At 43.7% G+C, this 15,891-nt stretch overlaps 1 protein-coding gene across 24 annotated transcripts in view; it reads right to left on the minus strand.

Moving 5' to 3' along the window:
- Window positions 1-15,891, minus strand: part of LOC139300883 (calcium/calmodulin-dependent protein kinase type II subunit beta) — a 33,460-nt gene that overhangs the window by 12,783 nt on the left and 4,786 nt on the right. For 14 of the 24 annotated variants that reach the window (XM_070924075.1, XM_070924074.1, XM_070924070.1 and 11 more), the window contains exons 4-12: window positions 15,155-15,209; window positions 14,547-14,612; window positions 9,993-10,065; window positions 6,616-6,718; window positions 4,873-4,956; window positions 4,692-4,786; window positions 4,451-4,573; window positions 3,514-3,597; window positions 2,579-2,621 (exon numbers count right to left, since the gene is read on the minus strand). In XM_070924075.1, the coding sequence (XP_070780176.1) occupies window positions 2,579-2,621; window positions 3,514-3,597; window positions 4,451-4,573; window positions 4,692-4,786; window positions 4,873-4,956; window positions 6,616-6,718; window positions 9,993-10,065; window positions 14,547-14,612; window positions 15,155-15,209 (726 nt within the window). Of the gene's footprint in view, window positions 1-1,213; window positions 1,286-2,572; window positions 2,622-3,513; window positions 3,598-4,450; window positions 4,574-4,691; window positions 4,787-4,872; window positions 4,957-6,615; window positions 6,719-9,992; window positions 10,066-10,838; window positions 10,912-14,546; window positions 14,613-15,154; window positions 15,210-15,891 lie in introns of all 24 variants that reach the window. The other 10 variants (XM_070924072.1, XM_070924055.1, XM_070924053.1 and 7 more) reach the window with 4 other exon arrangements.

Genomic DNA, 15,891 nt, shown 5'->3' on the forward strand with positions numbered 1-15,891 from the left:
GATGACCACAGCTCTCTAAATCTGCTCACACTAACACAGCTGCTGCAGATGCACGCTGATGCATGCATGCATTGGATAAGACAAAAAATAAATAAATCACCTGCTCATCAAAACAAACAAAATCTCAAAAAATGAACATGCAGACCAGAAACTGAGTGACAATGCTGATCTCTCCACATGTCCTCCCCTTCTCCACCCTTAAGGGGATGTTAAAAAAAAAAAAAAAAAAAAAAAACCCTGGACAGAATTCATCCCTCCCTCTTCATAAAAACACCAACTCCTCCCTCCGTCCGGTAAAAAGACATTAAAAACCCGGCGAATAAACACACATTGACACACACACACACACACACATTAAAAAAATCGCCTCCATCCAACTGGCACCTCCTAACCCTGATCCACTGCCCCGAGCATTAGATAAGCAGAGGGCATCAGGCATGAGGGGAAAAGTCTAACTAATTCTCCATATAATCCAAATACGCTCACACACTGATGCACGCACAGCCACGGATAGAGGGGGGGGGGATTAGGAGTGAAAGCATGAGGGAAGTGGAATAGAGATGCAGGTATGTGATAATGGGTCTGTTAATCTCAAGAGTGGGCTGGATTACTACAGAGTTCATTGATGGAAAGGAATCGGAAACAACGCTTCAGTGCAGCAGGACGTGAGGGCGAGAGTGAGCGCTCAGATGATGAAGGAGGAAGAAACCAAAAAAAACATTAATCCTTCATCAGTGAAACACTGGAGCTCAGAGGGAGCCGCAGTTTGAAAGCTACGCTGCACATTTATTACTTTTTTTGCACTTCACACTTAAACGCATCCCTTTCTGAGCCACGGCACACACACCAAACTGCATGCAATTTGTCTCCTAATTCCCCCCGGAGGGCACGTGACTGCATTGCACAACAGAGAAGCCCTAACCCATGACAGGCAAAGACATCTGAACAGTAATACCCCCCCCCTCCCCGCCCCCCCGCTCCCAGATGAGAGATGAGGCTGCTTACCTTGGCAAACATTTGAGAAGCATTAGAGAGGGAAAGATTTAGGAGGAGAGATTAAAACAAGCCGAGGGAGAGTGGGAGTGTGTGGGGGGGATTTCCATTTAATCAGGGCGAGTCCACAAGTTCAGTGAGAGGGACGGATGTAAAGTTTTAAGAGAGGAGAGGTCAGGGGACGTGGAAGACACAAGCAGAGAGAAGACGTTCAGTTCACCTTGCTCCACAATGCCGGCGGTGGTTCCGGCCACGTTGCTGACCGAAGCAGGAGCTGTAGTCTGCCGACCCACTGAAACACAGAGAGGAGCAGTAACTGTACTCTGCAAATATTACTACTATGTCTCATGAAAAGACTACAACCAACAACGTGTTGCTGCGTCTCTCAGGACTTCTCCTAAAACAGCTGGGCATTGTAGTGTTAGCGCTTTTTAGGGGACTATTTTCAGTGGTGGATTAATCACACCTCACAAATATAAAGTTATAAGTAAGGCTCAGTAATTCCCTCAAACAGCTGCTCGCTGTAGTTTTTATCAAACAAACAGGAGTGCATTTGTTGGGGACTATTTTCAGCGGCGGATTAAACCACTTTTTTTTTGCTCCAGCAACGCTGTGATCACAGTAATGAAGGAACACGTCACCCACTGATGTGTTTGTAGTAGTTTGCAGCTCTACGGCACAGAGGAAGAAGATGTACGAGGCTGTGATACTCAGATAATACTTGTTTGCCACTTATCTCACATGTAACAGCCATAATTATCGACTGCTGTTAGCTTTTCACATATTGATAAGTTTCAGCTTATATGTTAGCTGATAAGTACAATTTTTGAGGTACCTGTACTTTACTTGAGTATTTCCATTTTATGCTACTTTATACTTCTACTCCAGTACGTCAGTAAACTAATAAATCATGATTTTTATCACAGGTTAATCTACCCAGCAGCTGCCACATTACACATGAACACATCACTAATTATAATCCAGTAATATAATATATATGATTCTGAAATGAGCCATTCTGCATAATGTGTACTTTTGGATATACTTTAAGTATATATAAGTGTATTTACACGACACGACAGTCGCTGCCACACGTTTTTTAATTATGCTGAGAGAGTTCTTGCAGAATTTAAGGGTTTCGTCACCTTTTAAAGCAACAAATGAGAACAAATAACACCATTAAAAACAACATGTGGTTCCACGTGACGCTGAATATAATAAGTTGTTTACAGAGAAATGTTTTATTACTTCCGTCCTTTTTGGTTTCCGTCTGTCACCAAACAAAGAGGCTCGGAGTGTCACCAGCATCTGGTTTAAGAATTAAGCAAACAAGTTATCCTGTTTGAGATTTCGGCTTAGAAGGCATGAGATCCGAGCAGATATCTCTGCTGCGTTTCCCTCTTACTGTAACACTGCCGCCCATCAACCTGCTGTGTGTGTGTGTGTGTGTGTGTGTGTGTGTGTGTGTGTGTGTGTGTGTGTGAAGAGATGGCAGAAGACAGATGGCATGTCATCCTGTCCTCCTGCAGCCCAGAGCGCTGACATGTTCCCTCTGACTCTCGTCTTTTCAACGAGCAGCACTCACCAGAGAAGTTCCTGGAGACGAGCATGGTGGTCAAAATGGCCCCCTGAGGAGGAAAAGGAAAAGAGGAGGGTGACAAAGAGCCTCTTTCTGAGCCCTTTAGTTTAATCTGAAGGCAATTTAACATGTCGGTCTCGTGTCTGAATGAGCTGCCGGGTCACTTTTATAGCTCGGGTCTGTGAAACGTCTGAAGCGAAGGCTGTTAGATGAACAGAAAGGCGGCAGCAGCAGCACGAGGTGCCACATGCAGAGAGAGAAATGTGTTCACTGTAATAAAAGCATTATCTCGAGCTTCATCTCTCACGCACAAACACCATAAAATCTGTTTAATAAACCAGGAATGAGACAATTTTACGCTATTTTGAGGAGGTTCTTCTCAGGTGAGATCAGCCTCCGTACAAACATAAATAATTCGACCGACGGTCTTTCAATATCCAGCAGACCGGGTCCCAACTCCGCCTCCCGCCAGTCAACGCTCTCTGTAATAACATTAAATGATGAAACTGAAGTGATGCTCATTAAGGCTTCATCCGTCAGTGCTGCAGCCTGAGAGACGACAGAAAACAGGCCTCCCCCCTGCTGTTAAAGCGGCTCCCTCTGCCTCTGCAGTCCACCGTTAAAGTCTCATTATTACCACAGCTAAATTACGTTTTACACGAGAGAGCAAAATAGGTAATGACAAGACGACAAGATGACTGTCTCTCAAATATCACACGAGCGTCGGAGCTCCTTCTGTAAAAGTGACTGAATGTTAACGCAAAAGTAGAATGACTTTAACACGCAGATGAAGCCAGCAGCGTTATGTTTTCCATGTCTGAAAGGGGCTTTAAATGGACAAATGTGTCTGATGTCGTTTGGTCACCAGGAGAAGGTGCAGGAGCTGCAGAGGAGCCACATTTCTTTGTTTGAATCCGAGATAACTTCAAGCGTTTTCACACCTTGAGTTTCCTCCTGGCGTTAAACTTCTTCAGGCACTCGACTGTCTCCTGTCGGTGCATCATGGAGGCCACTGTTGAGCGTTGCTGTGGGGAGACAGAGACAGAGATGCTGAAAATAAAACATGAGAAGAGCAGCTCTGACAGTGACAGGTTTATGTGGGCAGGAGCTGTCGGAGATACTCGCTTCCCTGGAATGTGTTGATTCTGAGGCTCTTTAGGTGACGACATCTTTGGCAAAAAAAACCAAAAACAAACCCTGGAGCTAAAATACGTTCAACCTGGTTTTATGGTGTCCTGACAATCAGGAGCCTAATGTAAAGTGACTCTGTGTTATAATACAGTATATGATAGCACACGTGCAGGGTGGTGGAGGAAGTATTCACGTCCTTTAGAAGCAGTACTGTGATGTAAAAATACTATTATTACCAAAATGTGCCATGTCCCACCAAACCCCATTCAAAATCTATCAATTTTAGTTTTTAAATAAATGAGACGATCAGGATAAGTCATTGTTCTCAGCATGACGTGCGTGGCATCAGCCCTGGTTGTTAGATACATTTCAGGAAAAAGTGCTTTTATTTGAAAAACATCCACTTTTATGTGAAACAAACTCATCCACACACTTTAACTGCACGTGATTAAGCCGGTGAAGCAGATATTTTTGTGGATGAAGAGCACATCGAGGCGCTTATCCCTGAGATAGGTTGCTCTTTCGCCCTCCTGTGGGACAAACCGTTCAAGATAAGCTGACCCAGGATCTGCACATATCAGAGATTGCATGTTTGGAAACAGATGGTGCTGATATTCGGCAGCTTTGGACAGATGTTCACAAACTTGCCGTTAGAGGATTTACAAATTACAGATTGTTGGAGTATCATGAAATATTGATTCCTGTCTGCAGTAACAGGGTGCTGCATGTGTATATAAAGGCACTTACGCAGACCCATGGGTGCTTCAGGGCCTCCTGGGCAGTGATTCTCTTGGCTGGGTTGATAGTCAGCATCTGGTTGATCAGATTTTTAGCCTCCGGAGTCACCGTGTCCCACTCTGGGGAGGGAAACTGAAGCGCACACACACACACACACACACACACACACACATACATATCAAACACACGAGCAACACAATGATTTAAAGTGAGGGGAACGGAGTGACAGTCGCAGCAGAGGCTGGCTCACATCGTACGCTCCGGCTTTGATCTGCTGGTAGAGTTTGTGCTGGTCCTCGTCCCAGAACGGAGGGTATCCAACCAAAAGGATGTAGAGGATCACGCCTACACGCAGAAACACAACCTTTGTCTGAGTGACAAGCAGGAGGGAGAGGAGGCGGCGGTGAGACATGCACAGAGAGACAGCTTACCACATGCCCAGATGTCTACAGGTTTACCATACGCCTCCTTCCTCAGCACCTCTGGGGACAAGTAGCCGGGGGTCCCTGCAAAACCTGCACACACAAAGACCAGACAAACACACATCAGGGTCCTGGAGTTTTTACATGAGAAAGTGTGACCGGTGGACTCGTGACAGCAGGATCTCTTTATGGTTGGCCTCCATTAATTCCGCTCCAGCTCCTTCACAAATAAAATAAATACACAAAACCGAAGTTAGCGTCGCTGACGGAAACGTTAAGCTAGCAACACTCGAACATGAATATACTAACAGGCTGGGACACACGTTATAACATTATGGGAAACAAAAACATAAACAAAACAATACGAGGAATAATGGGATGGATTACGATAGCAAATAACAGGGGAACTGTACAAACATCAGACCTGATCAGACCGATGAAGGTCCCCTAATCTTAATGAAGGAGTCATTTTAACGTTTCCCTGAACCTAAAGAAAAGCTGAACCGAACCGTAACCACAGAAACAGATTTAGGTTTAACTTGGAGCCGCTTCACGTCGCTGTCCGTGGTGCTGAAAACAACCGAGCGCTGGTGAGGAAGCTGGTGGACTCGGGTCTCACTTTTATCCAGAAAACCACAATGTGTAAAGGGGCCTTTAGCTGATGTAATGTTTGTAAATTAATGCTAATCCATACCTGTCAGTGACGGTGCAAAATAATGATGACTCATGTCCGAAACACAACGTTAGAGTGTTTATTAGACAGGGTTTAGTGACTGAAGGCTGATGTTGTTTTTCAGACACAGTCTTAGACTCACTGCACTAACTGCATTATGAAAATGCACTTTAATTTAAAGTCAGAGCTTTTAGCTCGCCGCAGCCTTTTATGATAGATCTTGGTATTGGCTCTGGGTCAAAGGAAGAATTAGAAAGTCGTTTTGTGCACTTGGTTCGATCGGGCTGAAGTTGCTGTTCAACTATCCTAAAAATCCAGTCGTGACCATCCTTGTTAGACGAATATACACACTAGAATAAAAAAAAGGAAAGATATGGAAACTGGAAACAAAAAAATCAATAAGAGTGTCCCTCCTGTCAGATGAGATGGAAGTCTAATATTAGAGGAAGAGGAGGCCTGACTCAAGGGCACGCTGACGAAAAGCATTAAATGACAGTGTGGATGAACAGTCTCGTGGAAGCCTCCATACTTTTCTCCATCAAAGTGGTTTTCAGTCTTCAGAGTGACAGCTCTGCTGCGCATCACAGCTGTCAGGCAACAGAACCCTTCATGATCAAGAGGAGGAAGACGAGGAGGCAACAGACGGGCGGGTGTTACTGCAGATTTCCTTTAAAAGAAAATACTGGACTCTCTGAGATTCTCTCAGACTACCATGTGAGCAGCGGGTACTTGTTAAACTACGATTAGTTAAAAGTGCAGATTGATTTCGGATGAACACACAGTGAAAACGTCAGAGGACTTCAGACCTGGTCCTAGTACCTGGTCAAGACCTGCTGCAGCTGCTGCTGTGTGGTAACTGGCCTGCACTCTCTGTAGGTCTGTCTGAGGCTTAGGACCACCGATCCCAGCAAAGCAGTACCGTCAGTGTTCGCTTTGACTTGTCAACTTGTGTGGCAGGCGTTTAAGCAGCGGGAGAATCTCTCTCTCAGTGAGGCTTCCTGACTGAATGCAGTTTAACTGAATCCATGTGTGCACGCTGCAGATGTGTGTGTGTGTGTGTGTGTGTGTGTGTAACGTACCAAACCAAGCCTGCTGTTCTCCCTGGACCTCGATCGCCAGTCCAAAGTCGGCCAGCTTCACCGCTGCGTTCTTACACTTACTGGCCAGCAGCAGGTTCTCTGGCTGCGGCACACAAACACCAAACAGTCAGTCAAACTCTCCTCAACTGATTTAAGTTTCTTAAACACAACTTCCTCGGTGCTTCAGCTTCCTTTCTTTTCTTTCATTTTGTGGATTTGGTGGAAAAAGTTTAGGCAGAAACTTCTAAAGTCCTGGTTCTTGGCAATAATAAACTGTACATTATTAATAGCTGCATTGTTTACTCAGTGTAATAAATGAATGCCAAATAAACAACTACTCTATGAAATGAATAGCCTGTGGCCATGGCCGTCAACAGTCCCTTCATACAGAGGTTCTGGTCCAGGGGCCCAGGGCCTGCACCCAGTAGGCCTGTCCAGTAATCCATCCATGATACTAATAAGCTAACAAGCTATCACCTTCAGAGTCTGGTAGGGGGGGACACTCTGGCCCCGCCCCTGCATTTAGGAGGAACTTACTTATTTGTTAAAGAAAGTGTGACAGACCACTGAGATGCAACCAGTTAAACCCAGATCAGAGGACCAAGAATAGCTACGGCTGCCGCGCACACACATTCATACATATTCTAACACACACACACACACACACACACACACACACACACACACACACACACACACGGAGGCTGAGACGGACAGATGGGACTTAAACATTTTGAATAAGCCTTTTCTGCCATTTGTTTACTTGAGAAAGACCAAACACAGCTTGTCTCTTTGCAGCGTCGTGTCTTTGCTGCTCAGACGCTGATGTAACAGCAATCTGACAAACATCTACAGCCCACAACACACGCAGGACAACCGGCTGCTTGTATAATCACTTAATGCTGATTGATTTGTGCCGTCAACCAATAATCATTCCAGCGCCGTGGCACAGAAAACATCTGTATGCTCCAGCTGCAGGCTCGTCATGGCCCCCTCTGCTGGCTGAGTGACTTATGAACAGCAGGTGGAACCTCCTTAAACTCTGCAATACAATCCTGTAACATGAATAGATCATCTACAGCAGCTCGCAGCGTATTGAAAAACACCCTAAAACACCCTAAAACACCCTAAATCCACTTGTTAAAGACATATTGAGGGTCTGGTTCAGGGTACGAGCTCACTGTAACTCCAGGAAGACGAGACTCCGTTTGAAGGAATAGTTTGACACCATTTTCACATCTGTGCTCTAAATATGAAGCTACAGCTAGCAGGCGATTAGCTTAGCTTAGCATAAATAATGATTGTAAACAGGGAAACAGCTAGCCCAGCTAACACCTCTGAAGAAATGTAAGAATGACAAGTTTGAAAATTTGGTCCATTCATGTTCCCCTCAGGGTGAATTATAATAACTTTTGATCTAGCGCCACCATCAGGTCCAAAGTTAAACGTGTCCAATACTTTGCTTCATGAATAAATTCCTGCAGAACTGAAGACATGCCCATCAGCCTCAGCTGTACTTGTTGTTGTTGTTGTTTGTTTAGTGCTAATTAACAAATGTTAGCATGCTAACATGCTAAACTAAGTCGGTGACCATGAGAAACATTTCACCTGCTAAACCTCAGCATGTTAGCATAATGTCTTGCCGAAGTCCGCAACTAACACTTATGTTCATTATTGATTAATCTGCGGATTATTCTCCTGAATACTCGAGTAATCAATTCCCAGAGCCCAGGGTGACATCTTCTAACGTCTCGTTTTGTCTGATCAACAATCAAAAATCCAAAGATATTCCATGTCTGATATAAAACAGAAAGAAAACAGCAAATGTTTGGCATTTTTACTTAAAGAAATTAACAATAAATCGATTATCAAAATAATTCATTGACTAATCGACTGCAGCTCTAATGCTGTTTATTCTGGAAAGGTGTCTAACTTTTGGAACCATTAAAATTACTTTTAATGGTAACTTAATTACTTAATTACCAGTAACATTTAGTTTAATTGCTAACAAACTGTTTTGAAAAATATAATTAAAAAATGAAATGTCAAGAATAAATGGATCCTGCCAGTTGACATTTCGCCTCCTTGTTTCTGAGTTCAGGATGTTTTAACTCTGAAAGTTACAAGAAGACAAGAAAAAAAGGGAGCAAGTACAAGATGATCTTTGTGGTTTCTTTTCCTTCCTACATCACAAACAGGGCGAGTGGCAAGATTTATTAAATTGGGGAATAGAAGAATTAGAATCGCTGCAGTAAGAGGTTATATATACAGCTTGGTATCTGTTTTTGTTGTTTCCTTTATTAAACACATTGAGAGTGTACTAACTCACTGGACACGACATTTCCTGAGGATCAAATATCGATCCTCAAGATATTAGGTGTCATTCTCCTCCCGTAGATACCGGCCTGAATCTGTTAGCCTTGTTTCATAAACAACTAATGAGAAAACGGCAACAATGACAGCATTTGTAGTAACTTAATAAACGTCCACCAGGGAAATCATCCCACCACAACCTCACGACCTTCCCCAGCCGGCCTCCTCTGCGTGGGCAACCTTTAATACTCACTAGGGGAATGTAATTGTGGCGTTCCCCAAAGAGTCCCACTGCAACAACATCAGGTGAGGCCAGTATATACAAATATATATATACATGATATGAATATCGAATATTAAGAAGGTGCCAATACTCCAGCCAATCAGATTCTGTCCAATCACAGCATGTGAACAAGTTATTTTATTCAGTTTCATCTGCAACATTTATTAAATCTTATTCAAATTATCAAAGTTCAGATTTATATTCATTGTTATGATTTTATTTAATTTAAAGTATTATATCATCAACATAACTTGGAGCAACGCAATGAACTTTAAGAGTAACTTAACACCTGTTGCACCTGTAACCACGCCCAACAATGATGTCACAGTGTACTGACACACCCCAGAGTACACTTCTACATCACTGCAGCGAGGTGAGAACTTCGACCACCGGAGGTTCAGCTGACGTTAAGTTTCTCTTTCACTTCAAGTTCAACCGAAGACTCTTGGAAAATATCACAGTAGCTGCACTCAAATGCATAATGCATGCGCAGTCGTTAGCTTAATGAAACACAAGAAGGCTCATGCATGTGTTGATAGATCAGGCCCGCAGACATGCACAGACATGCTGCGTTTAAATACGTCTTACTGCACTTACCAGCCTTCAGAGTACAACAGTCAGACGCAGACAGATACAACTTTAAATCTCTCCCAACACACACACATAGACACACACACACACACAGACACACACACACACACACACACACACACACACAGACACACAGACACACACACACACACAGACACACACACCCTGCAGGTGACTGCAGGTGACTCACCTTGAGGTCTCTGTGTACCACCCCCATCTGATGGCAGTGGAGCACCGCCTCCAGGATCTGCTGGATGCAATGACTGCACGCAAACAGCAGGGGGAGCAGGTTAGTCTGAGCACATTCAGCCCCCGACTGTCACATCCATGCAGAGGCAGCCGCATCTCAACACGAGCCACACACACACACACACACACACACACACACACACACACACACACACGCACACACACGTTCGATACCTCTCGCTCACACACACAATAAAAAGTGTGAACCTGTCTGTGAGCTCTGGAGGGAGAAGGTGTGCAGTTTGCTATTTTCTGTTTCCAGGAAAGAGTCAAACATTAGTCAGGCAGTGTAGGAGGGAGCTGCAGCTCCATGTGGGAGGCACTGTGTCTAACCTGCACATTCTCCTGTGTAATTTATTCAGCAACACGGCCTTTGACGAAACATTTTAGCAGGTTTCCAAGCGTCTGAAGTAGACTCTGCTCTGCTGTTACTCCACTGAACTCTACTCTCCTTCACTTTCTCTCTCTTTCATGCTCACTCTCTCTCTCTCTCTCTCACAGTGTGTGGTGCTCTGTCTGCTGGGACCCACAGGAAATCACAATTCTAGTTCAGACCGTCTAAAATAGTGCAACAAGAGCCCCAAAAGGAAAAGCCAGAGGACAGGCAGACACGCAAAAAGAGACAGACGGACAGACTGACGGACAGACGGCAGGCGCAGGCAAGTCGCTTCACATCACAGGCAACAAAATGAAAGTAAAAACAATAAGACACAAACAGGTAAAGAGCATCCCTTGTACAGAGGGTGCAGGTATAATGCAACGCAATGAGACACACACGCACACACACCTTGAGGTCCCTGTGCACTATGTCATGTTGGTGGGTGTAAGACACACTGTCTAGAATCTGATGGATACAGTGACTGTGGAGACAAAACAACAACAGATAAAGGAGGGAACACGGGAAGGAAAGGAAATACAGAGAGGAACAGGGAGCAGGGGAGCACCTGACAGGAGGAGGTTGTTTCTACATTACAAAAAGAACATATTTCCTGATTTACTCGCTTTGCAGATAGTTCTGGTTTCATTTTTTCAGGTTCTGAGAGTCTCTGAGCCTCCACCCAAACACGATGGAGGTGAATGGACTTTCGTTTGTGATCACAGCTTTAATAATTTCGTTTTTTTTTTAGAGAGACAGACATTTTTACTACTACGTCTGTCTGTCTGTGTGTGATACGGTCGTCAATCGATGCACGTCAACGCTACGTGACGCCGCCGATGTGCGTTGCCGTGCTAACATGCTCACAGTGACAATGCTAACACGCTGGTGTTTAGCAGATATAATGTTTACCGTGTTCAACATCTTAGTTTAGTTTAGTCTGGACAAATTAAAATGTTGATGGTGCTCAATGAAAAGAGTGATTACAGTTCATCTTGAGGGGAACATGAATATCTGAAGCACATTTCGTGACAATCCATCTAATAGTTACTGAGATATTTCTCTTCTAACCGACCTGCCAACCTGCTGGTGGCGCTGGAGGAAAAGTCAGATGATCACCAAACCCGGTAGGATTCATCCTCTGGGGACCATGAATGTCTGTACAAACTGTCATGGCGATCCTTCTGATAGAAGTTGAGATATTTCAGTCTGGACCAAAGTGGTGGACCGACTGAGCCTCGCTGCTAGCGTGGACAAGAACCCAACAGGAACAGTGTTACTCTGGATAATCCGCAGTGACAATGACAACAGGTTTCATTAGAACTACTTCATACGGATTTCATAGTTTTCATGAGACAGTTCACAATGTGCTCTGTGGATTTTGCAGAATAATGGGGACACTGTTTGTGGAAACAATGCTGTTTGAATTTGAGCTCCACAAACAAACAGAAGTCCATTCCTGAGACAGATATCTCAAAACCGGGACTCATAAAACCAGAACTGTCCACATGGCCGGATACCACGAGTGGTTAAGAGAGAAAATATGTTTCTTTGGTATTTGGGTGAACCCTCCCTCTAACAGGGTGGAGACAGAAGGGAGGGATCGAGCGATTCAGTGTGCAGATGGAGGACAGAGAGGAAACTGTCAGCGAGATACTGTTGGACAGTAATCAAGCCATGCTAATCACACACCCACACACAAACACATAGAGTGACACACACACACACACACACACACAAATTCTGCAAAGAAACAAGGGAGAATGACGGCGGATGAGAGGGTAGAGAAGAAAATAACAGGGAAAGTAAAGCTTAAGAATACAACAGAAATGTGCCCGACATTCAAACTGGAAATTCAGTATGGGAGCACTGGTGTGAATACAAACAACAGTCCTGATGGCTCTTATTTAGTGCCAGTGCAGCAAATCCTGCCTCATTCGTCAAACATTAATTTTGTTTCAATTTTAACCTCAAATCAGCTTTAATTCACTTAATAAATAATTCATTTTCAAAGCAGCATTTTTAAAGCATCAATTGATTGCAGGCAAGTTCATTAAAGTGTTAATCCTGAAAATCATCCATGTTGGTGGATTTGATGTAACTTGTAGTCTCACCAGTGAATGTATTTTCATAATGCATTATTAAAAACAAAACATAAGCTGTGTCCCAATGCTAAATACTAATTCTTATCAGGTTTTGCGTGTATCTGTATGAACACTAGATTGACAGCAGTAGGCAAGATACTCTTCAGTGACCTTGAAAATATAAGCATATATTTCATTTTGTTGGCATTTAAAACAATAAACACATTAATAGTAGAGCCATGAAATACAAAAATGGTATCATCTGCATAAAAATGTATATATGATATGAAACGGCAGAGATGATAATATTTCTGTCGGTAGAGATTAGAAGAGGACCAAGACTAGACCCTTGTGGGACACCTATATGGGAACCTGATTTGGAACCACAAGAAACAGCTGGAGTTCTACCAGAAAGAAAGTCATAAAACTATCACACATCTAGTGGACTGTTAAAGGACATCTAGTGGTAAAAAGGATAGTTTGGATTGGAAGGTGACTAAGAAATATCTGCTCTAATGTAAGACAGCTCACACTGTTACTGTGTGTTTACAGCTGGTTTAATGAATGATGCCTGAAGTCTGGTCAATGATAATACTGCTAACACTCAAATCCTGTATGTCACAGTTCAGTATTAGTGAAGCTTTGGCTATATAATATTTTGAGAACTGGTGTTTGGCATGTCAAGTGGCAAATATTGCTGGCAAACGGCAGGATTTTCATACATGCTAATGTTACTCCCACGAGGAGGATCCGCTCTTAACTTGTTGAACTGATGGTAGTGTAGTCTGACTTCATGTTGTTACTGCTATTAGCGCTACTAGCTGCTGCTTCTCACTGAAATTCAATGTGACACGTTAGCTAGGCAGGGTGTTAGCTTGGGTAAAAATGTTTTAGAAACATAAATAATTATACATCTAAACAAAATTCAATTCATTTCCTCTGTTTTATTACGTCAAGTGTCTTTGGTCTTGTTGTCTGCACATGTGTTGCACCTGTTTGTCAAATTGATGTCACCTTTGCATTAATCATTTTCACTAATGAAAAGAAGAAACAAATTGACTTCCAATACAGTGCTGTCATTTCAGGTAAGCTGTATTACATCTAAATGTTAAGAATGTCAGCTATAGTGGCAATTTGAGTAGAGAATATGCTACCGCTAGCAAGCAGCTAATGAAACCCTGTCTTCATGTTATCATTTTCTGTACTTGCATAAGTTTGTATACATTTTAAGTAAAGGTTGGATCCTGCCAGAACAAACTGAAAAAAGCACTAAATATGGTCTTTTTCTATCGTGATTATCTTAAGAAGCAACATTTTTACTAGTGCTTCTACATCACACATTGTGAATGTGTGAAATAAGAGCTTTAACTTCATCGTGTTATTTTACGGCTTTGCATTAGATTGCACGCTACACAGTGTTTAGACTCACAAAACAAAATGTGCCTCCTCTTGAGGTCTGATGGTTATCATCATGTGCTTGACTAAAAAATTAGAGCCAGCGTACAAAACAAAAAGGAGCTTCATGAGCCCTGAATGTGACAACAGGTGGGGTGATAAAGGGCCAGAGATGGCACCAGGAGTGAGAGATAAAGATTGAGATAGAGGATCAAAAACAGCTGGAATAAAAAGTCAGCTTTCACTGCATCCCTCATTCTCCCTTTTTCCCTCCTCTTTTTAATGTCACCTTCTTTTCTTCTCTCTCTCGCTCGCCTCCACAAACCGCCTCCACAGTCAAATTGATTTAAGTCTACCTCCTGAGGGGATTACAGCGAGGGCGTGTGTGCATCTTGTGCATGTGTACGTTTTCCATCTGTCTGTATATTCGGACTCTGGGGGAAAGCTCCTCGACCTCGATCGCGATTCGGTTCACAGAAAACTGCGTGGAGAGTATTATCCATCAGAACTGGAGCCTGTAACGCCAAAATGTGTCAAAATTGTCTGTGTGTGCTAATGAGAGGAAACTCTCAGGGCCGCCGGAGGACTGACACATGGAGGGCATGAAGAAGAAAGCCAGAGAGGCCAGAGATGTGTTTACCTGGCATCTGCTTCACTGTAGTACTCTCTAGCCACAATATCCTCGAACAGCTCCCCTCCTGTCACCCTGAGAAACGTCAAGACGAAGGTTAAAACGCCAAATTATATATATATATATATATTAATGCACACACACACACACACACACACAGGAGGGGGATGTCCTCATTAGGGGGAAACCCCGGCTGCAGGATTCACTCCGACTGGGTTGCCATGGAGACTGGCTCCAGTGCGGGGGAGTGTAGCTGTATCTGTGTGTGTGTGTGTGTGTGTGTGTGTGCGCTAAAGTGGGAGCTGCAAGGAGGGAGGAGGGAGGAGGGAGGAGGAGGAGGGGAGGACTCTTATGTAATGGGGGGGAACTGCCTTGGAAGCGAGGAGGGGATGAGGAGAGAAGAAGAAGAAGAAGAGGAAGAGAAGGAATGAAGAGAATGCGGATGTAAAGGAAGAAAGTAAGGAAGCCCGGAGGAGACAGATGCAGCGAGGATTGAAGGAAGGGAGTGGTGGAAAATGAAGCACCAGGTCAGAGGGAGGAGGATGAAGGAGGAGGGAGAGCAGCACAGCATGGCAGAGAAGAAGAAGAAGAGGAAGGGGGGGGGGGGGGGAACTCACAGGTCAAAGAGGAGGTAGTGGAAGCCCTCCTCTGAGATACTGTCATGGAGACGAACTGCAGAAACAGACAGAGGCATGAAAATAATCTGATGACTTTCTTTTCAGGAACAATCTGAGGTGCATATTTTAATCATCTGTTGCCATGACGAAGACGTACCTCATTCATTTAGTCTTCTGGTGATATTTCACATTTCCCAAACAAACTCCATGAAAACACCAAAGCCACCAATGAGTCCCCCCCTACCAACAAGTCTGAGTGGCCAAAGCAAGACAGGTCAAGTTCAACTTTGGTGAACTTTGACCCCAACAGCAAACCGCCTCGACAGCTCTGACCTTTGAGGGGGGGGGGGGCTGGAGGAAGCTATCGTTGCTTAGCTACTTTTATTTAACGTCCTCTGTTGGACTATAAAAGAGAAATACTTCATAGACAGTTATGAGACAGCATGACGGTACAAATACATCTTTTGTTGACAAAAAACTTTAATGTACTTTTATTACGTACTAGTCCTGTAAATTACTCATGTTTCTGTCTTGCTTGTATATTTGATTTGCAGTTTCACCATGAAACTAATTATCAAACCCAGTGGTTTCCATTAAGGGGGTTGGAAATATGGCTGCAACCAACGATTATTCTCATTATCGATGAAGCCGATGAATAAAATGCCAGAAAATAGGGACATTTCCCACAGACCAAGGTGACATCTTCAGACGTCTTGTTTTGTCTGACAAAGAGTCCA

This window comes from Enoplosus armatus, chromosome 18 (genome assembly GCF_043641665.1).
Source record: "Enoplosus armatus isolate fEnoArm2 chromosome 18, fEnoArm2.hap1, whole genome shotgun sequence".
In the NCBI taxonomy this organism is placed as follows: Eukaryota; Metazoa; Chordata; class Actinopteri; order Centrarchiformes; family Enoplosidae; genus Enoplosus; species Enoplosus armatus.